Source organism: Gracilinanus agilis, chromosome 3 (assembly GCF_016433145.1).
Source record: "Gracilinanus agilis isolate LMUSP501 chromosome 3, AgileGrace, whole genome shotgun sequence".
NCBI classification, from domain to species: Eukaryota; Metazoa; Chordata; class Mammalia; order Didelphimorphia; family Didelphidae; genus Gracilinanus; species Gracilinanus agilis.
This window is the reverse complement of record NC_058132.1, coordinates 172069591-172092786: the sequence shown is the minus strand read 5'-3', so window position 1 is coordinate 172092786 and position 23196 is coordinate 172069591. Positions and strand designations below refer to the sequence as shown.

The 23196-nt window shown below is 36.8% G+C and overlaps 1 protein-coding gene across 1 annotated transcript in view; it reads right to left on the bottom strand.

The window, feature by feature from the left end:
* PIWIL4 (piwi like RNA-mediated gene silencing 4) overlaps nt 1-23196 on the bottom strand; it is a 55430-nt gene that overhangs the window by 9927 nt on the left and 22307 nt on the right. Inside the window, 10 exon segments of the mRNA XM_044666232.1 lie at nt 9-103; nt 4105-4175; nt 7146-7249; nt 8429-8629; nt 9200-9272; nt 12837-13021; nt 14399-14649; nt 16616-16739; nt 20395-20506; nt 22321-22518. Of these exon segments, the coding sequence (XP_044522167.1) occupies nt 9-103; nt 4105-4175; nt 7146-7249; nt 8429-8629; nt 9200-9272; nt 12837-13021; nt 14399-14649; nt 16616-16739; nt 20395-20506; nt 22321-22518 (1414 nt within the window).

Below are 23196 nucleotides of genomic sequence, written 5' to 3'. Positions count from 1 at the left end.
TAATCCACAATGGTCTGTAGCTGACCATCCCCAACACCATCACGATATACTATGATGCGTGTTGGATAACAATGATTATATCTGTACCATTTGTCTAGTGCTCCTGTGAACGACAACATTAATCAGAGAAAAAAAGAGTTGTTAAATTTTCATTCTTATAAGTCAATGAAGAATAACATTTCCATTTATTTTCTATTTTAGGTAACTAATAATAACTAACATTTATATAGTGCTTACAGTGTGCCAGGTACTGTGCTAAATGCTTTTAAAATATTATTTCACTTGATCCTTATAATATCTCTAGGAGATAGGTATATTTTGATCCCCATTTTTCAGATGAGGAAACTGAGGCTAGTGACTCACCCAGAATCACAGATAAAAGTGTCTAAGGCCAGATTTGAATTCAAGTCTTCCTGACTTCAAACCAAAAACTTTACCTATTATGCCACCTACCTTCATAGAATATCATATAAAAGTGAATCTGACTATTGATTACTTTCTACAAAAACAAAACTGAGAAAACAGTTTTAAAATTAACTTTGAGGAACATGCTTTTAATTTCTACTTTTCAAGAATACCTGTTCTTCCTACAGTTTATATTAAAAAGCCTATCTGCCAACATTATTAAGTAAAAATTCTCATATTTTAATGAGTATACATATGAAAGAAATCCTAGTTTGCCCAATAACTTTGTTTCTTCGAGATTTTGAAACTACTAAACCAATGTGGACTAAAATCTTTGTAAAATTGCTTTGACTCTCAACAAGTTTATATATGAAAGCAAAAGAAATGATGTGGATGTTCCTTTGATAACTCCTTCAAAATATCAAGTTTGGCCTCTGTTTTCATTGATGATCAACATTCTGAAAACATTACCCTCTGCTACTAGTGTAAGTTATTCCAACAAGAAAGTAACAAAAAAAAAAAACCAAGAGAACCACTGATGGAATTTCTAAAAAATTCACAGGAAAAAACAATGTTGTGCCATTTTCTCTAGTATATATTTCTTTATCCATTTAAATATGATGGTCAGCTACAGACCATCATATTTAAATGGATCCTAGATCTCATTCATGAGGGGTCCACTTTTTATCTCTGCACATTTCAATCTATTTATACTATTCTGCATCTAATCACTCTTGTCCATGTTTAAGCTTTCTTTATACTCCCATGAGTCTTCAACAGAAGATTTCCCCACCTCACTGGAGATCTGCTTCCTTTTCTGTCCATAAATATTCATGATAATATTATGGTGATTCTCAAGATATGCTTATAAATTATGCCAATTGCAAATGCACACACCACCAACCACTAAGTTTAATAAACAAAAAAACTCCATATTGCTCCAAACACTGACTACTCCACCAAATATGGAGGCAAAATTCTTTTATTTGAAAATTTTTATTTAATTAATTTATAATATTTTTCTATAGTTATATGATTCATGTTCTTCCCCCCCCTCCTTCTACCCCCCTCCCATAGCCAATGAGCAATTCCGTAGTCTTATTATTTGCATTAGGGTGATCACTTCGAGTCTACATCCCCAATCATATCCTCATCGATCCCTGTGATCAAGCAGTTGTTTTTCTTCTGTGTTTCTGCTCCCACAGTTCTTTTTCTGGATGTGGATAGCGTTCTTTCTTATAATGGACCCAAAATTCTAATGAGATTTCTTCAAAAGGAAAAAATATACAGGTACAAACTGAAAAATAGCCCAGGTAATAGGCCACATCCAGGTTTTCCACAAAACAGTTGAGAGAAAAAGCTTAGCTCATACTGGACCAGTGTGATAGCTTCATATACAAAGAGAAAATATTCCTTCTACTATTCCAGGTCACACTTGCTAATCAACTGCAAAGGACTTTGCTCCTGTTTTGCTTGTTTCTTGACCAGCAGAAAAGAAGAACCTGCAAAGATTTTCATTTGATCTTGGTATACACAGGTAGATCCAGATGTGGTACTGACCCTCTACTTGTTTTGAGTTAGTTTTATTTCTGCTAGTGGTGGAGAATCACATAAAGCTCATTACCTCTTTCCCCTAGTCTCTCTGGTCACTAATAACATTCTTCTCTGAGTTCTAGGGTGCTTCTGGATAGCTTTTCTTTTCTTTTTTTTTTTTTTTACCCTTGTACTTCGGTGTATTGTCTCATAGGTGGAAGATTGGTAAGGGTGGGCAATGGGGGTCAAGTGACCTGCCCAGGGTCACACAGCTGGGAAGTGGCTGAGGCCGGGTTTGAACCTAGGACCTCCCGTCTCTAGGTCTGGCTCTCACTCCACTGAGCTACCCAGCTGCCCTGGATAGCTTTTCTTGATGCAAAACTAACCATACATGTCAGGAACAAATCCACAATTCTGGCACCATTCACACTATAGCTTAAGCAACTGTGCTGAGCAGTACTGAGAGGGATAAATTCAGGAGGCAGACAGAGTAGGCTAATAACTGCAGTAATGCCAACTAAATTTATCTGCCACCTCCTATCTGCTGCTGTTCTGCCAGATCCTAAAGCCTTTACTCAATGGGAGAACCTCCAAGATTAATCTTGCATGTAGTCATTCAATTACATGTGGCCACTCCCTTTAGCCCCTTGAAGGCAGAGACTTTTGTATTGCCTTTCTTCCTACCCCTTTTTTTCTAACTCTTCTACCACCTTCTGTTGTGATGCCTGGTGCAATCAATAAATCTGATGCAATCAATAAATACTCGTTGGTCATTGACCCAATGTATAACAAGCACCTTTCCCCTCAAATTTTTGTAGTCGCTTGTATCATCAATGGGCTCTTTTCTCTATCCTCCAGCACTGAAAACCACTAAGCAGCTCCCAGTTCTGCTGCCCATCCAACTGCCTTTCCCCTCTTCCTTTTGGGTGAATCTATTCTTCTGCCACTTTAAAACATAGTTTCCAACACTGTTTCAACAACTCTTCCAATTCCACCATTATGCTTAATTCTAACCTTTTCTCCAACGACTCTTCCAATTCCACTATTATGCTTAATTTTAACCTTTTCCCTAGTGATTCCTATTCTAAAACCCTCTTGGCTGCTAGCCCTAATTCCCACAGCCTACCTAGTTCCATGCCAGTGGTGTGCTAGTCTTAAATATTTCTGAACTATCCCTCCACCATGTTAGTTATTTTTGAGGATTGGCAATGGCGATTCCTGTGCCTTTATCACATTTACCTGGTACCACCAGAAGCTACTTACTTTCTCATATGCTGGGACAAAGTAAAGAAATCATCTTAAGGGACTAGACTGTGGTGACCTGGTTACCTGCTTCCTTGGTGTTCCCCATATTGGTGGTGAATGATTAAGTGCCCTCAGCTTTAAAGTAGGGCTACGTCCCTTGCAGAGTTGTTGGAAGGATCAAATAAGATGATAACTGTAAAGGGCTTAGCACAATGCCTGGCACAAAATAGGTGCTATATACATATGTATTCCCTTCCTCCTCCCTGCATACAGCAGCTTTTAAAATAAATATATTCTTACTTTCTTAGTAGCAAGAAGGGCAAGGACAAGGCATCTGGGGTTAAATGACTTGCCCAGAGTCATATAGCTAGACAGTATCTGAGGCCAGATCTGAACCCAGGTTTTCCTAACTTGACGACTGACACTCTATCCACTGTGCCACCTCTGACCCATAGTAAGAGCTTAATGAAATATTTGTCGACTATTTTATTTTTCCTTTTGGAGACTAATCTATCTAGTTCCAATTTTGTCAGTTTATACATTTCATATTTCTGTAGCTATTCACATATTTCTTTTAAAAGTTCAAAATGATCAGTAACAAAGCTCTGTATACCCATCTCTAATAATTTATCTTTTGCATTCATTTTCTCATTTCTAATTTTGACCATTCTAGATTTTCCATTCCTTTTACAAATCAACTTTGCTAATTATTTACCAAATAAATAATCTTTTTTAAAAAATCAGCTCGTGGCTTCACTAACTGTTTTAAATGCTATCTTGTTTTTTCCTTTATTAATTTCTGCCTTGAACCTGATCATTGCTATCCTCATACTTTCCTTCAGTTTTTGTTTTGTCCCATTTCTGAATTCTATAACTACAGAAAGCTACTGTATGTCCCCATGAATGCCTTTCATGTAGTACCTTTCATGCAAACTTTCAAACAATCTGCAATATTCGTCTTTGTGTTCTGAAGGATACAACGGGAAAACCATCTGAAAAAAAGAAGCAAGAGAAAAGACAATTTAAAAAGTCAGTCTGTAACATTCAAAGCATCTTCTCAAGACAGGTAATTCAGTTCTTACTCTATAATTCATTACTCCTCTTTTTATTCTACTCAGATTTGGCCTGAGCCCAGGAAAGTGACAATCACTAATTACACATAGCAGGTGCTAGCTTGGCCCTAATGAAAAGATGGGATGTGCATCTCCCTTCCTTCTTTCAGAGATGCAAATCAGGTGTGGAACACAGCATATACTTCTATGAATTTGTTTTGTTGAGCTGCTTTTCTTACTCTTTCTTCTTTAGAAAAACACGGTTTCCCCAGAGAAATACAAAGATGATATAAGAGCAAAAATTATCAATAACGTTTTTTTAAGTCAAATGGCATAGACTAGATTAACATAATTTCTCTCTCCTTTCTAATATGTGACAATTGTCCAGTGTAGGTAATAGATATTATCACGGTAAGAGGTGAATTCCTCATCACTCAGAGGGCTGATGACAAAACATCAAAAACACCATATGAACAGTAAATAATTAGACCTATATTGTCCAACTGGATAAATGTATTCCTTACAAAAAGATTTTCTCACGTACAAGTTTTGTACATAGTAGGTGTTTCATAAGCACTTGATGTAAACTCCTTAAGGGCAGTGATTAGCTTGCTTTTGTGTTCCCTGCACTTCACACAGAGTAGGTGCTTAATAAATGCTGATCATTGGAGAACATTGTATACAGTAACAGCAATACTGTATGATGATCGACTGTGAAAGACTTAGCTAGTCTAAGTGATACAATGATCCAGGACAATTCTGAAGGACTTATGACAAAGAATGCTATATCTACCTCCAAAGAAAGAACTATTAGAGTCAGAATGCAGATCAAAGCATACTATATTTTGCTTTAGTTTTTTTGGGTTTTAATTTTAATATGAGTTTTCTCTTAGAACAATGAACAATATGGAAATATGTTTTTATATGATAATACATTTATAACCTGGATCAAATTGCTGACCATCTCCAGGAAGGGAGGGAAGGGAGGAAGGGAGATGGAAAGCAATCAGAAAATGTAGTGGAAATTATTACATATAACTGGGAAAATAAAATATTTTTCAATGCTATTGATTGATTGGTTGATTAATTAAAGGAAGGGAATTAATACACTGAGAAACCTGAATCCTGCTTTCAAACTATTCAAAGCACAAATTGAGGCTTCTATAGATGAGCCCTCAGGAACTATCTTCCCCATGCCACTCTGTGAATCTGATAAATTCACCTGGATTTCAGAGACAAGCTCATTTTCTACTGTAATCGATTAGCTGATACCTAAAAAGCATTTTGAACATGAGCAGTTGGGCAGAATACAAAGTATAAACCCACACTATCATGTCTGTATAACTACCTACAGCAATGGGTGTCACATAGAGGGAAGCTGATCATCAATTCTCAAGGCTTCTCAGAAGTCTTCAGACACAAGATTTATTGATAATATAAGAGGAGAACTATCTAGAGAATCCTATAAAGAGGCCTTTCAAGAGCTTCATATCTAAAGAAGTGATTCATTCAATTGAGTAACAGAGCCCAGAGTTCTTAATGAGAGGAGACTTTTCTCACAGAAATAGTTCAGGATTTATTTTTGTTGTTGTTGTAGGTCATTTAAATCTTGACTAACTCTTTGTGACCCCATTAGGGGATTTCTTGGCAGAGATACTAGAGTGGTTTTCTTCTGCAGCTAATTTTATAGATGATGAAACCGAGGTAAATAAGATTAAGTGGCTTGTCTAGGCTCACAACTAATAGGTGTTTGAAATGCAATTTGAAATCAGGTCTTCCTAATTCCAAGCTTAGTGCTCTACCCACTGCACCACCTAGCTGCCCAGTGTCATACAGAGCTGCCTAAGGCACTAAGAGGAGTTGTGACTTACCCAGAGTACCCATGTCAGTATGAGTTAGAGGTAGGACTTAAACCCAAGGCTTGGAGTCTCCAAGGAGAGCCAGCCTTCTATCTACCATGCTACCCAGTCTGTAAAATAACAATCATATAAATTAGATAATAAGTATAAAGAGATGTTATATATCAGATTAAAGAAGAAACCTGAGGAGAAAGTAATCACTTCCATCTGGAAAAGTCAGGAGAGTTTCAGCAAAGGAAAGGACCCACAATGACAAAAGGGAGGGGAAAAGGTAAAATTTCAACAGGGAAATAAACCATCTTAATAGTATGGCTTCCACGCGCTCTTTGTGGTGGCAAAAATTGGAAAATGAAGGGATGTCCTTCAATTGGGGAATGGCTGAACAAATTGTGGTATCTGTTGGTGATGAAATACTATTTTGCTGAAAGGAATAATGAACTGGAGGAATTCAATGTGAACCCAGAATGACCTCCAGGAATTGATTCAGTGAAAGGAGCAGATCCAGGAAAACGTTGTACACAGAGACTGATATACTGTGGTACAATCAAATGTAATGGACTTCTCTACTAGCAGCAATGCAATGATCCAAGACTTTCTGAGTGACTTATGAGAAAGAACGCTATTCACATCCAGAGAAAGAACTGTGGGAACAGAAACACAGAAGAAAAACAACTGCTTGATCACATGATTCGGTGGGGACATGATTGGGGATGTATACTCTAAGCGATTACCCTAGTACAAATATTAATAATAAAACCAGTGGAATTGCTTGTTGGCTATAGGAGGGGGGTGGGAGGGGAGGGAAAGAACATGAATCATGTAACCATGGAAAAATATTCCAAATTAATTAATTAAATAAAATTTTTCAGATCATAAAAAAAAAAAGATTCCAGAATGGAAAAGAAAGAAGGCCTTGAATGCCACCTAAAAAAATAGTATGGCTTCCAGTTAAATTTTAAAACACTGTTTAAAAAAAGAGATTTATTTTCCCACAAATAAGAACTTGACAGTAATCAAATAACTATCCAGCAGGCTGTAATTTAAAATGTACCTAGTAATTCTGGAATTGCTGCTGGCTACAAATCCGACTGCTGAATGTCCTTTGATGCATGCTTCTTTGTTGACATCAATCCCAACAACCATGAGCGACTTGAGCTGTGAAATTCCATTTTTCACAATTCAATAATGTGGCAAAACAGCATCTGAGGACAATTCTCTCAAACAGGATTTATTTAAGGAAAATAATTTTTCTAACCAAAAAGTGATGGAAGGAAATAAAGGTATCAGGAATGTCTGGGTCAAACTTCTTGTTGAATAAGAAATAGAAAAGATCAAAGCAGAAAAACAATAATGGGTCAGAGCCAGACTTATTGCTCTGGGAGTCAGATCTGCATAGAGATGGCAGTTAAGTCCATTGGAGGGGAGAAGATGAGAAAGAGAGGAGGAGAGACAGTCAGAGACAGAGAGAGGCAACGTGGCATTATATACATATAGGAAGAATCTGGGATTTTATCAACAATCAAAGTTCCCAATGCAGATCACAGCTTTTTTTATACTTAGATAAATTCTGAAGACAAGTGACTTCTTTAGGGTCATCTAGCTAGTTAGTGTCAGAAGTGGAGTTCAAATCTAAGCCCAACCCCAAGCCCAGCACACTATCTATTTTGCCACCTGCCTGAAAATGGGACTGTTGTTTCGTTAAGTCATTTTTCAATCATGTCTGACTCTTCGTGACCCCATTTGGAGTTTTGTTGGCCAAGATCATGGAATGGTTTGCCATTTCCTTCTTGAAGAAACTGAGGCAAACAGAATTAAGTGGCTTGCCCAGGGTCATAAAACTAGTGTGTAAGGTTAGATATGAACTCAGGAAAAAGAGTCTCCTTGACTTCAGGCCCAGTTTGGGATTAACCAATGGCTAAAGAATATGAGGCAACGTCCTCCACCATGATCCCTTGCCCATGAACTAAAGGTAGTTATCAAAGAAAAGTTCCTACCACTACTCTTGGTAGTCCCTGTCCTACCAAGCTCCAGGGACTCCTGGTATTGCTCCAGGACATCCCATGGGAGAGCCAACTTCAGAATCAGAAAGACTTGGGTTTGAGTTCTCCCTCTCATACTAGCTAGATGTCCCTGGGCAAATGACTAAACCACTGAGTGTCTGGGGCAACTCCCTAAGACTAATAAGTTGCATTTAGGACAATGATGGACACCTCATTGATCTGTATGGATGACTTTCTGACTGATCTGCAAGAAAGAATCAAATTATTTCTGGAATGAGGGGGGATTTCCTCCCACTCAGCCTCAAAGCAAATTCCATAAAGCAGACTCCCTCACCGGTATCTCTACTGCCCACAACTCTCCTCCAAGCTTGGAAACCATCTGCATTGCAATCTTCGTGGCGATACTCATCATCATTCCCTGCCGGATCAGAGTTCGAGCTAGAACACATTGGCTTGGGACTGGATGATCCAGGCTCAAAAATCTTTTAATTGAATCATAGCAGTCCTTCTGATTTGAAGGAAGGATACACATTACCTAAACAAAAGCAACAAGAGGCAGAGTCAAATGATTATTTAAGCTTCAAAGTGCCTTTTTTTTCCTACCTGCTACAGTCTTATTCCCATAAATATAACACATTCTTAATATATTACACTAAAGGTTTTTAGTTTTGGGGGTTTTTTTTGGTCATAGTCCCTCTGTAAGTCTAGTGAAGTCTATGCATCCTTTCTCAGATTAATGTTTTTAAATATATAAAACAAGATACAAATAAAATGGAAAAAGTTATAAAAATATTTTTAAAGTAAGTTCATAAACCCTAGGTAAAGAAACCCTTCTCTAAATAAGGCTAAAGCCATCTTCTACATTAGGGTCAATTTGAGAATAAAACAAGCAATCTTTCGGACCACAATCTAAGCCGTAGCTTCCAGTTTGTCCATTGTGCAGTTCAGAGTATCTGAGCTGTAGGATGACCAGTGACAATAGACACAGGTTTAAGTAGGAATGAATGGGTATGTTGAAATTCCCTCTTTCGAACAACATATAGAAATAGTAAGAAAATATAAGAAATATACAAAAAGAATAAATAATTTAAAAGCATTTACATACCAACTGTAGGTCAAGATTTGTATGCTGTTGTAGTGCTCGTATAAATGCAGTTGTGTTTTCTTGTACTTTTATGCTATATAAAAAAAAAGAAAATTTAATTTCTATTATTTTCTGTACTTTATATAATTTATATAATGATTCATCATATGGCATTAGAGTTACTGCATGTGGACCTCCTAAAAGATAAAAAATGTTTAGTGAAGAAAAATTTTACTTGAAGCAAATAAAAACTTTCAAAGAGTAAAATGTGGTATTTTTGCTAGTAGAATAGCTTAATACATTTAATAATCATGTTTTCAACTAAAACTATTTTTTAATTCGGTGACTTGTCAGGGAGAGTGTCAAGAAGATTTCTGGTCAGATAGATATTAACCTGGAAGGTCTTTAAAGCCCCTGACAATCTGGAGATCTTGTGCTTCTATGAGAATAAAATGTCTTTGTTTCTCTGGATTTTTATTATTGTTGCTATTATTTAGCAACTTTAAAGTGAAGTTGGGACAGAACTATATGAATCACAGGCACTAGAATATTAATGGCCTAAAGCAAGGTCTCTGGCAAAATTGGGAATTAAGAAAAAAATCTGGAAAATGTTCCTTCCTGCTGTGTCTGTGCAGATAAATTTCTGAGTGATGTTAATTAAAATCTAGCTGCTATTATCCTCCAATTTAATTAATTCCAGTCAAAGGATCTCTTCTTTTTTCCATGAGAGCAGCTTTCCTTTGCTTTTATAACTGCTTCCTTTGGGTAGTTACCTTAACTCTCCTCTTCAATTCCATCAATCAGTCAATCAACCAACAAGCATTTACTGAACATCACCATGACAATGTGCCTAGCATTATGCTTGACTACTGGGGGTCATCATAAAAGACGACTCAGCTTAAAAGGAGCTGGTGAAGAGGCTGAATAGCCCAAGAAAAAGCATGCTGGATTTTAGAGTCAGGGACCTAGATTTGAATACTAACTCTGGCATTTATTATGTGTGTGATGTATAAGTCAAGTCACTTATACCTCTTTGAGACTCAGTTTCTTCATCTGCAAAATGGGTCACTTGGACTAGATGACCACTTGGGTCTCCTCCAGCTCTAAATTTAGGATCTTAATTTAGTTTCTTGCAGAAGTTGGTCACATCTACAGGCTTATATTATTGAGTCATTTTAAATCCAAGAAGTGTTTTAAGAATAAACCTACAAGTGGCAAGACTAATAATATGTCTTCTTTTCTTATGGCAGGTGAACATGGTCTACAGCAAATCTAAAACCTTAATTTCTTTGCCATGTCCAATTTCATGACATGCATGTAGACTTAGCCCTTTACAACATTAGCATTTCTGAAAATCATCAACCTAGTCTTTTTAAAAAGGAAGTGATACATGTAAAACCCAGTGGAATTGCTTGTTGGCTATAAGAGGAGGGGTGGGAGGAGGAAAGGGAAAGTACATGAATCATGTAACCATGGAAAAATATTCTAAATTAAATAAAATGAACTTTAAAAAAATAAAAGCAATAGGCAATTAAAAAAATAAAAATATATAAAAAGGAAGTGATATATGTATCAATCAAAAGAGAAATAAACTTCCCTAGGAAAGTGAAAGCAATCATTAGCAATAAAAAAAGGTCTGTCATAAAACTTATAAGCAAGAAAAGGCTCCACTGTTTATTCTTCTTAACTTTTCCCGGACTTGTTATCCAATTTGTGTATTACATAGACCCTACCCATTCTATTCTGTACGCCTGAATCTGTTTCTTTCATAAATCTTTTTTACTAGAGAACAAGAAAAAGGACATAAGAGAAAATGAAACCCAAGTCAGATGATTTGTTAATGTCTCTAGAAAGAAATTTTATAGAGAAGGAATTTTAAATGGAATCATCTAAGTCAATAATCTTTGCCATGTGTCACCAAAATTCATTTTTAACTAAGTTTAATTTTGAGTTTTGAGTATTGTTTACTACACTAACATAGATCTACCCAAAACTGGCTAGTATGAAATATGGGAAATGTAGAAAGAAAAAAAAGTCTCTCTCTTGGACTCTGTTTACATTAGGTAATAACATCTTCCAGCAAAGATGCCTTTTCCTCATGTCTCAGAGGATGTTCAGCTTCTCATAGTTTGGCATACACAAGGAGTGATAACATAGACATTAGGAGACTTAGGTTCTTGTCCCTGTTCTTCCAATAATAGTTACTTGAGGAAGTCACTTGATCTCTATAGCCTCTTTTAATCATCTCCAAAATAAGAGGGTTGCAACAGATAATCTATAAGGTCCCCTTTCAATTCTGACATTCTTTGATTATAGGCATAAAATGTAAACTACAACATTGTGGTAATTTCAGAATGTTCTGCCCTGGTGAAACCACATTGGGAATATTTTTCAGTTCTGGCATGACATTTTAGGAAAAACATTGACAAAATGAAATATGTCAAGAGGAGAGTAATGGGATGGGTGCAAGACATCAAATCATGCATGAAGCAACTGGAGATGATTAGACTAGAGAAAAGAAAGCTTGGGTCAGAAATGATACTTGTCTTCACATTTCTGAAAAACTGTCATGACAAAAAAAAATTTTTTTTGGCTTGCTCTACTCAGAGCAATAAGTAGAAGCAACAGAAAGGCAAATTTTAGCCAGCTAAAGGAAAGCTTTCTAACAATTAGAGATTTTTCCAAATGAAATAAAATGAGCTGTCTTGGGAAGAGGGGAGTTTCCAATTACTGCTGATATTCGAGGGGAATCTGGAAGGCCACTTGTCTAGAATGTTGGAGAAGAAATTACTATATAGTTACAGATTGATGTTCAAGGTCCCATCTTAGGTCTAAGATTTTATAGTTTTATATTCATCCTAGTCTGCCTCTGAAAACTTATATAGGTGGAGGAGGAGGTAAAGGAGATGGAGCAGGGGGAGAGAGAGAAAATGTTAAATAATCTCACACAATGTCTGCTTCTTTTCATAAGCCCATCAAATATTAATGAAGGGCAAAATACATACTTATTTTTATAAAGAAAAAATACAATTCCAGTGAGTATTAGATAACTATAATATAAGAAGAAAATGATTCATTCCTAGATTTAGAGCTGGAAGGGACCTTAGAAAGTGTCTAGTTCAAACTCTTCACTGAAGTCCAGAGGGGTGGTGACTTGTCCAGTGTTACACAAACACTAAGAAGCAAAGCCAGGATTCAAAACCAAGTCTTCCAAATGTAGTGCCCTTTCTATTATGTAAAGGTTTAGGTCAGAAATTCTCTTTTCCTTTTAAATTAAATTAAAACTCAGTCTTATAAGCCCAAAAAAGCCTCTTTGTTTAATTACTTTTTGTTACTGTCAAGATTCAAAATTAACTGAATTGAGAAGTTTACGGAAAAAAATTTAACTGTTTCAAACACCTTTTCTGGGACGGTGTGAAAGCAAAGCTTTCTAGAAATATTATAACCTGGAATATACCATTAGTAAAACTTTTTCTAAAAAGGCTACTTATTGCAAAATTCCTCTCTTGGACTCTCTGTTTACATGAGGTAATCTCTTCCAACAAAGAAGTCTTTTACTCATGCTTCACAGGACATTCAGCTTCTCATTAAATCAAAGAGTGAAAGTTATGTGTGGAAAAAGAAATAGATCATAGGCTGGTTCTGGAAAGAGTCTCACATTTTGGGCTTCTCAATGTGAAATCCCATAGGACTGCTCACTCTTCTCAAGCAGTTCAGGAGGTTCTCAGCCACATCTTCATTTCTGTGGCTACACACGATCAGCCAGTTGTTCAAAGCCCGCGCTCCCAGGAGCTTGCAGTTGCGCATGTCCCTCGACCAGTTAGCAGCAGACATGGGCTGACACTGAGAGAGAGGACAACATAATGATTAAAAGAACTGCATAAAAGTCACGTCTGGAGCCATTCGATGAAATGCTAGTCTTAGCAGAAACATTTGGCAGAATTCACCCACAGCCAATAACAGCCACCACAGAGAGTCAGAGAAAGGCTAATGTAGAAAAAACCATTTATTCTAAGCCCTTTGTTTTACCAATATGGAAAATTCAGGCCTAGGGAGTGAAATGACTTAGTGGAATGATAGCACTGGAAGTGATCTCAGAGCAGTCTAGCTCGATTCATGGGCAATGTGAAAGGGACCTTGGAGACCATTTATTCTAAGCCCTTCGTTTTGATTTACAGACCCAGAACCCAGGTCTACTGGAATGAAATGAAAGCATGGAATTAGAGAGTTGAAAGGGACCTCACAGACTCATCTATTGTTGAACAAGAATCTCTTTTAGGAAATCGTGGCTGAGTAGTCATTCTGCGTCCACTCAAAGACAATTTAGTGCACAAACTTCTACCTCCTAAGGCAGCTCTAATTTTTTGAAAACTAGCTATTAATANAGTAGTCAGGACTATCCTACAGAATGTCATGAGTAAAGACACACCAAGGATCTGAAACCAATTATGAACGAGCCAGGCTGGTAGATGGAGAATAGACAAGCCAAGCAGATGTCCCCAGGTAGGAAAATTATAGGTTCATAAATCTAAATAAATCATATAATAATATGTATAATAATAATAGTATTATTTTATTTTTATTTAATTATTCATTTTTATTATTTATTTGTGTTTTATTGTTTATTTATTATGTTGTTTTAAGTTTTATTTTATTTATTATATATATTTATTTTTATTATATTTAGTTTATTATGTTTTATTAATATATTAATATATTATAATTTATATACATATATTTATTGCTGTTTTTTGTATGCAGTAATTAATATAATATTTTTATGTTATATTATATATACAATATAATATATAATAAATAAATAAAGGGAACTCAGGCATCACACAGACCAATACCCTCATTTTACAGATGAAGAAAATGAGGTCCAGGAAGGTTAAGGGCACAAACAAAATAAGGGTCATAATTTGGCTTTGAACTCAAGGTAAAGAATTTGTCCCCAGGCAGAGAAGCCATGAGAGCTTTTTAGAGCATCAAAGGAATGGAATAAATTGTCATCCTGAGTTAAGAGTATTTATACTTTAAGGGAGGACTAGAAGCCCATCTGAAGGGTCAGTGATGTGTTCCTAGTTTAGATTTATAGGTCAGACTAAGTGTACCCAACACTTTGTTGTAAGTAACAGGATTCTCTAATTAAGTTCAAGTGTGCCAAGACATCCAGGCCCAGTCATTTGTGCTTATGAATATCCTAGTCCAAGAAAAAACGAGGTCTATATTTTTCTATGGAAAGTGTTAACCAGGAAGTATTCAAGACTGTTCACAACCATTCTGCAGAAAGTGTAATGCTAAAACTTGGATTACAGGCAAAAGAGAAAACAATATATTCCAGATAAATTACCTCTGAATGTTATCAGCAAGTCTAGATAATTTCTGTTGCCTTAAAACAGGGTTTAGATGAGTATTTGTAGCCAGGTCTTTCATCAAGCGGAAATCTGAAGTCATTCTTTTGCTCAAACCTATTAAATTTGAAAGAACACAGAAAGGAAAAAATATACCATAAACCCTATTACTCCAAGCCCTTACCTCAGTCATAATTTTTAAAGATTATTTTAAGGTTGGTTTCACAACTCAAGTAGTTGTTCAAGAATTCAATAAGACCACTTATATTACTGTTATCTTTAGATATCCTACCCAAGCCGATGAAAAATGAATTTGTTAAATATCTATTGTCTGCTGGATGTTGAGATTGCAAAGACAACCAATAACATTTTTTTAAAAAGCAAAAAATTAAAAAAAGTCATTGATGCAAGGAAGAGTCTGTTGGTGCCATCTTGAATGTATTTGCAGAGAAACTTTTAAATTTTCAGTATGAGTCGTTATACCTCAGAAATCAGCAGATGCAATAAATTAGTTTGATTTAAACAAAAAAAAAAAGAATTCAATAAGCACTTGCTTTATTAAAGTTCTTCAAAATTCCAAAATCTATGATGTGTGATATATGCTCATTCATTAAACATTAAACAAACATTTATTATGAGTATGTTCTAGAAATATTTGAAAAGTGCAAAGTGGAAAATGGATTGGACTTGTTTATATCACAGCTGCAGATTACAGAACACAGACAGGTGGGTGAAAGTTGCAAGGAGGAAGATTCTGGCTGTATATAAAAAAAAAAACCTACTAATAATCAGCCCTATTCAAAAATAGAAAGGGGCTATCCCTCCTAAAATAGAGAGTTCAGAGATGGAGTTAGGAAAAGGTCCAATATGTTTAAAAATATTTATAGTGTTTCTTTTTGTGATGACAAAAAATTGGAAACTGAGGTGAGGTCTATCAATTGGAGAATGGCTAGAAAAGTTATGGCATATGAATGTAATAGAATGCTGTTGTGCTATAAGAAATTATTTCTGAGAAACCTTAGAAGACTTGTATGAACTGATACAGAATGAAATGAGCAGAACCAGGAGAATAATTTACACTATCACAACAATATTGTAAAGACAAACAACTTTGAAGACTTGGGAACTCTGATCAACACAATGAACCACCACAATTCCAGGTAACTCAAAATGAAACATGTTATCCAACTGCTAAAAGAGAGGCAATGAAGTCATTTAAGACATATTTTTGGACATGGTCAATGGGACAATATGTGTTACTCAACTATACAAATCTATAACTGGATTTTTTTTCTTAATGGAGGGTGTGGAAAGTGAGAGAGATAGAATACAGACCTGAAAATTAAAGAAAAATAAGCGTTTCAAATATTCAAAAAGAGGCTGGATAACCACTTGTGGAAAATACATTACAAACAATCAATCAGTAAGTATTCATTAAGCACTATGTGCCAGGCATTGTGACAATCTTTGCCCTCAAGGAGCTTACAATCTAACTGGAGAGACAATATCCAATATATATGTATACACAGCAAGCTATGTCTGGGATAAAAAGGAAATAATTAAAAGAGAGAAAGCACTGGAAGGGAAGTGCATACCAGGCAGAAGACTCACACCTTATGAGGACTTCCATGCCTAGGATTCTATAATCTTATTGTTTTGGATATTGTATTGCTTGCCATTGAGGGTAGGAAATGGCATTAAAGGAATAATATTTTTTTAACCTAACTCATACTTGTGCTTAATATAACAAGCAAAACTGTCATTTATCCAATGTGCCTATAGTTATTCTTATGTAACTATTTCTGATGCCCAATTGGATTTCCTTCTCTTGGTGGTTATGCTAATTCAAGGAAATGCTCATTTTTAATTATCTTTCCCTGGATGCTAGATCTACAACTCACAGTCAGAGAGATGTGCCCAGAGCATCAAGGTGATGGCCCAGGACCACACAGCCAGTATGTGTCAGAGGCAAAATATAATAAACCCGGGTCACTCACCTGGCTTCAAGGCTGGCTCTCTCTCACTCTGCCTCTCTATCTCTCATTACCAAATAAATACTTGCGCTATAAGACATTACAATTACCTGTAAAATAGCAGAGCTCAGGAACCAGGTGAGCAATCCGGGCTTCCCCACTGCCAAATCCTTTACATTTCAACTGACTAACAAGCATTGGCTGGTTCATGTCAGACAAGTTGATATCATATTGCTATAAAATACAAGATTAAAGATGGAAAGGTTAAGAAACACCATAGAATATCCTAGACCCAGTCATTCTTCAGGTTCCTCAACTGCAATTAACAACCAAACGTGCTCCACCCCCATCACCCCCCACTCATCAATGCTGATAAACCCAAACTTCATTATCTCCTCGGAGAGGTTCTCAGAAATTCCATTCTCGTTCCCACTGGCAGCAATCTGGATGACGTCCTTTTTGTCTGTATTGATGCAATTATTACAGAAAAAGCATAAGACTAGAAGTCAGTAAACTTCTGTTAATGTATGAGACATGCTACTAATTAGTTGTGTGATCAAGAGGGTTATTTATAATTTCCCTGGGTCTCAGTTTCTTCATCTGAAAGATGAAAGAGGGTTAGACTGTAAATTCCTGGAGGGAAAGGGCTGTCTTTTAGTATACTTAGCCCTTGGGTCTTCCTGACTCCAGACCCAGAACTCTTATCCACTACACCATCTTGCTGTAGTTACACTTTACAAATTAGGAAACGGAGGCTCGTGGTATATAGTGGTATCAGATACAAAAAAAATGCTGCAAGGCTGGCTCTCTGCTCACTATGCTGCTCTATGTCTCATTACCAATTAAATATTTGAGCTAAAAGACATTTCAATTACCTGTAAGATAGCAGAGCTCAGGAAGCAGGTGAGCAATCTGGACTTCACCACTGCTCATTCCTGACTTTTTCAACTAGCAAGCATTGGCTGTCTCTTAGAATCCTTAGCTTCCTTCACATCCCACATCAGATGTCACCTTCTAGGGAAGCCTTTGAGCCTGTGTTTAGAAAACTGATCCCTTCTTAGAATTTCCTCTGTCCTACAAAACCCAGCTCAAACACCACCTTCTAAACAAATCCTTTCCTAATCCCCCTAGATACCTGCCCTCTTCCCTTCATAATCCATTATATTTATTTTGCATATATTTTGTATGACTTTCTACATGTGTGTGCTATTTCTCCAATATTTTATAAACCGTCAAAGAGGAAGGGCTGCTCATTTTTGTCTCTATATTCCCAGCACCGAGTAGTATTTTCTATATATGTAGATGCATAAAAAATGTTGAATCTAATTGATTCCTGGTCCATTGTTTTTTTCTACCACGCCATCCCCACTGCTATTTGCTGCCTCATTTTCTTAGGATGGCATCTCACTCACTGACGTTAAAAATCTGAATTTTATTTTCTTCCCTGCAAAGCAAAACAAAAACCAAACCAAAAAAAAAATTGCCTTCCACAAAGACTCACTTAATATCTAGTTGCTATGTAATTTACTTCATCCTGTTAAAAGAGAGTTTGTAATTAAAATTTGGGAATGACCTGTGATTTTATACTATTCACAATTCTAATGAAGAAAACAAGGAGCAAAAGTTGTTCTACTTCAAATAAGACCTTATAATAATAAAAATCAGAAGCAATTCATTAAGTTCATTTTGAGTTAGTGATTAAAACTAATTCTGAGAATAACCAGTGACCACCTATTATTTAAGCATTCTTACAGGAGAATGCATTTTTCCCTTCCATAACATATTCTGTGATAGAAATGTAAATGTCCTCCATACCCAGCATCTGTAACTCTTCAAAACATTTTCCAATTGATTCTAAGAAAATATAAATATTTTATTTCATTAATTAAATATGAATAAAAAATAAAGAAATATAAAGGGAGTTCAATCTCAGGACTTCTGATAGATTGAGGGCTGGGTACAAAATAATCAACTTGAGTAAGGAGATCTGTATTCAAGTCCTTGATTTTTCCATTATTAGTTGTACATAGTAGATGGAGCCCTGGGTTTGGAATCAGGAAGACTCATCTTCCTGAGTTCAAATCTGGCTTCAAATATTTATTAGTTATGTGACCCGAGGCAAGTCACTTAACACTGTTTCCCTCAGTTTCTTCATCTGTAAAATAAACTGGAAAAGGAAATGGGAAACCACTCCAGTGTCTTTGCCAAGAAAACCCCAAACAGGGTTACGAAGAGTGGGGACATGACTAAAAACTACTGAATAACAGCAAATAAAGAGGGCTGGTCTTCATGGGAATAAGACCTGGGTTTGAGTTATCCCTCAGCTATATGACTCAGTAGGGCGCTTAGGATCATGGATTTAGAGTTAGATGAGCCTTAGAGGTCCATCCAGTTCCAACCATTTAATGCACAAATGAGGAACTGCGGCCAGGAGAGGTGAAGTGACTTTCCCAGGATCAATTGCTCAAGTACATGCCTGAAACTTTCTAAAGACCCTAAGTTACAGATGAGTCACCAGTCTGCATCAACAGGGGTTTCCATATCATAAATTCCCTAAAAGCCAATGGAATCACAAGCCTAGACATAAAAAACAAAAACAAAACAAAAAACACCTTTGGCAAATCTTTTTACTTTTATAAAAACAATAATAGCTAGTCTTACAGAGAGTCTGCCATGTTCCAGGTACTCTGCTAAAACTCTCTTTAAAATATTTCTCATTTGATCTTCAAAGCAACCCTGAGAGGTAAGAAATAATAAAAACATAGATTTTTATATTACTTCAAGATTTCCTAGGGATTCTCCTCACAATCATCCCAGAGAAATAATTTCTATTCTCAACTTACAAATGAAAAGGAACATGGCAACATGCTTAGCTCTTTTACAAATATTATCTCCTTTGATCCCCGCAACAACCCGGGGGAGGGGGGTAGGTGCTATTATTATTCCCATTTTACAGTTAAAAAAACTGAAGCAAACTGAGGCTAAGTAACTTGCTCAAGGTTATAGGGAAAGTATCTGAGGCTGGATTTGAACTCTGGTCTTCCTAACACCAGGGCCAGAGTGTTATGGCCATAGTTTGCTTTTTCTAAAATGAAGGAGAGAAGGACCAGAATTTCAATTATGTTGAGCTCAAAACAGAAAGTGATCCCTGCAGGTTGCATATTGAGTTAGAAAACCACAAATTAGAGGCAGGTGGATAGTTCAATGGATAGAGAGCCAGGCTTGGAGACCAGAGATCTTAGACTCAAATTTGGTCACAGACACTTCTGAGCTTTGTGACCTTGGGCAAGTCACTTAACCTCAATTGCCTAGCCCTTATCACTCTTCTGCCTTGGAACTGATACTTGGTATAAATTATTAGACAGAAGGTAAGGGTGTTTTGTTTTGTTTTGTTTTAAAGAAAACCACAAATTAACATTATCTATAATAAATTTTATTTTGTCAGGCATTTCCCAATTATATTTAAATCTGATTCCTCCAAGCTTGCTGCCTCTGGACTGGATAATGCAGCTAATATTCTATGATTTATATGGTCCTCCACAGGGGAGAAGAGAAAAGTACATGTGAGAAATTGCTTTTCTAATTACAGCCTAAGCACAATGAACCACATATTCTTACCAAGTAATTCTCTACTTTATAGAAAAGGAAATTGAGACCCAGAGACATGGAGAGACTTTCCCAAGACCACAGAACTAGATCCCATTAGGGGTCGAGTACCACTGCAATCCTACTTCTGTTATTTAATATCTCTTAAAAAACATCTATTTTAATGAGAAAAGATTTAATCATGCTGCCATGGAGCAGAGACTTTTCAAGAGTCTTAGGGCAAAGGAATACTCTTCTATTTCAGCTTGTAGAATAACTTTTCCTGGCTGTAATTTTTACATACCTGTTTATAATAATCAAAATAGGTGATACTGGTGCCATCACGTTTCTGAAAGCTGTCAGTCGGTTTCACAGACCAATCAATGTCATCAATCCGGTAAGTTTTGTTATTGTACCTGGGTAGAGATCAGAATCCTTTCTTTTTATTTATTCATCTTTTCCAACAGTACAAGACAAATAGCAGTGAGTAAACAGATTTGGCTTAGACCAAATGAAAGATGGAGTTCAGGGTTCTAGCCTCTGATACAAAAGCCCAAGTGACCCTGGATAATTTGATTCATTTGCCAAAATAATTCTCTAGACTAGCAGGCTCCAAAATGGGGGTTTGGGGGTTGTGGCATGATCCTAATACGTAATCAACTGGGGGTGTGAGAATATGGGTCAAATTCCACCAGCCTTGTATCATCTGTGGGTACATCAAGGAATGTCCACAATCACGACTACCCACATGGCCTCCATCTCTTGCCCACTTTCTTCTCCCTTTTCAGTGCAAGCTTTCAACCTATTCTTTCTTTTGCCCCAGTCCTCAAAGCCATTACAGCCTAATTGGTCCCGAAACACTCACAGCAGCAGCTAGGCACTTGGCACCACTGAGAAAACTCCACCCAATCTCTATCCATACTCACCTACCTCTTCCACAACAGATCATCTTAGGGCTGTGTCAGACACCTTTTGGAGGGCAGGTTCTATATCTGGAGCAATAACCTTTAAGTAAAATCCCTACAACTCTCCATCCTCATTTTTGTTCTGGGTGGGACAAAGTGAGCTATACAATAGTATCTAAAGTTTATAAATTAATAAATATATACATTGGGGTACATGCTCAAAGATTTTTTTATTAATGAGATGTACGGTCAGCCCATGGTCTTGAAATACTTTTGAGAGTAGATGCCATAAAATCAGCAAGAAATTCTTAAGCAAACACCCTAATATGTGTATATTCATTGATTTATAAATTATATACATGGACTTCTGCATATTGTATACATTGTAAAACTTTCATAAGAAATAGACATTTTATTTATTTGTTTGTTTATTTTAAGCCCTTACCTTCCATCTTGGAGTCAATACTCTGTATTGGCTCCAAGGCAGAAGAGTGGTAAGGGTAGGCAATGGGGGTCAAGTGACTTGTCCAGGGTCACACAGCTGGGAAGTGTCTGAGGCCAGATTTGAACCTACGACCCCGTCTCTAGGCCTGGCTCTCAATCCACTGAGCTACCCAGCTGCCCCCAAGAAACAGACTTTTTTTTTAAATCCTTAACTTCTGTGTATTGGCTCCTAGGTGGAAGAGTGGTAAAGGTGGGCAATGGGGGTCAAGTGACTTGCCCAGGGTCACAAGAAATAGACATTTTAAAAGGATGAGAAAAAGATGAAATAATATCAGATCCCAGAGTCAACAGGAGCCACTGGAGTTTATTGAGTAAGGAAATAATGTATACCTTATTTAATTTTTTGTGCTCAGCCTAGAAGTATAGCAGCCACTCAGGGTCCTGATCCCACTACTGACCAGCATGAGACACTGGACTTGTTGTTTCTGACCTGGTCCAGCTCCGGCCTCCTTAAGCAGGCTGGTAACCCCTCGGTCTAGAGAACGCATCTTCGTGATGCCAAAATTAGTGAAGACACTCATTACTGCCTTTTAGCTGAGAACTTCTCAGCTCAAGCAAACCACTAGCCTGAGACTCCCCAGTAGCAGGGATGGCAAGAATGGGACACCATGGCCAGGTTCCCAGCCTCGTAAGCCTGTCTCCATAGATGAATGATCATCTATAGCTCGTGTGTCAGATGAGCCAATTGTCACCTTAGAGAATGCAGTGAATCTAGACCCAAAGGCCTGAGAACTCCTCGGGCTATCCTCCTGTCTCTGCTCCTAATGACTGGGAATTATTAAGGGCTACAAGGAAACAAGAAAAGAAGGCAGCATCCTTACCTGGTGAGAACAACAGATCCCAGCAACTCCTTCTCACATGTTTCTATAAAGTGTGACTTGTCTTTTCTGTTATACAGATCAGTCATGAATTCCAGAACTGTCTCATTACGTAAGACTTTATGAGTCACGTTGGCAGTAAACATGAGCTTATTTTCAAGCTGGGAGACAGAAATGGCAAATCCAGGCCACAGGGACAGTCTCATAGAAAAAGAAATCAAAATGTTTAAAAATCATTTATAAGGTCTAGACTTCTATTTTTTTAAGTAATCCTTACTTTCTTTCTTAGTATCAGTTCTAAGACAGAATAGTAATGGCTAGGCAATTGGGGTTAAGTGACTTGACCAGGGATGCACAGCTAAGAAATGTCTGAGGTCAGAACTAAACCCAGATCCTCCTGACTCCAGGTTTGATGCTCTATCCATTGTGCTACCTAGCAGCTCTGGTCTAGATTTCTACTGGATAGCCAGATAGCACAGTGGATGGAGTGCAAGGCCTGGAATGGAGTCAGGAAGACTAATTTTCCTGAGTTCAAATCTGGCCTCAGACATTTGTTTTGTATGTGACTTTGGGCAAGTCATTTAACCATTTGCCTCAATTTCCCCCTGTGTAAAATGAGCTGGAGAAAAAAGGCAAACTATTCCACTGTCTGCCAAGAAAACCCAAATGGGTCATTGAGAGTTTGACATAAGTGAAAACAACTGAAAACAAGAAGACTTCAATACTTCAAGGTCTCATGATAGGTATCCAGTCCTTAGCACAGTGCCAGGTACTTAGCAGGCAATTTATTAAATTAAATTAAATTATTAAATTAAATTAAATGCTTTTTAATTGATTCATTGGTTGATACAAGTATCCCTTCCAACAAAATAATAATAA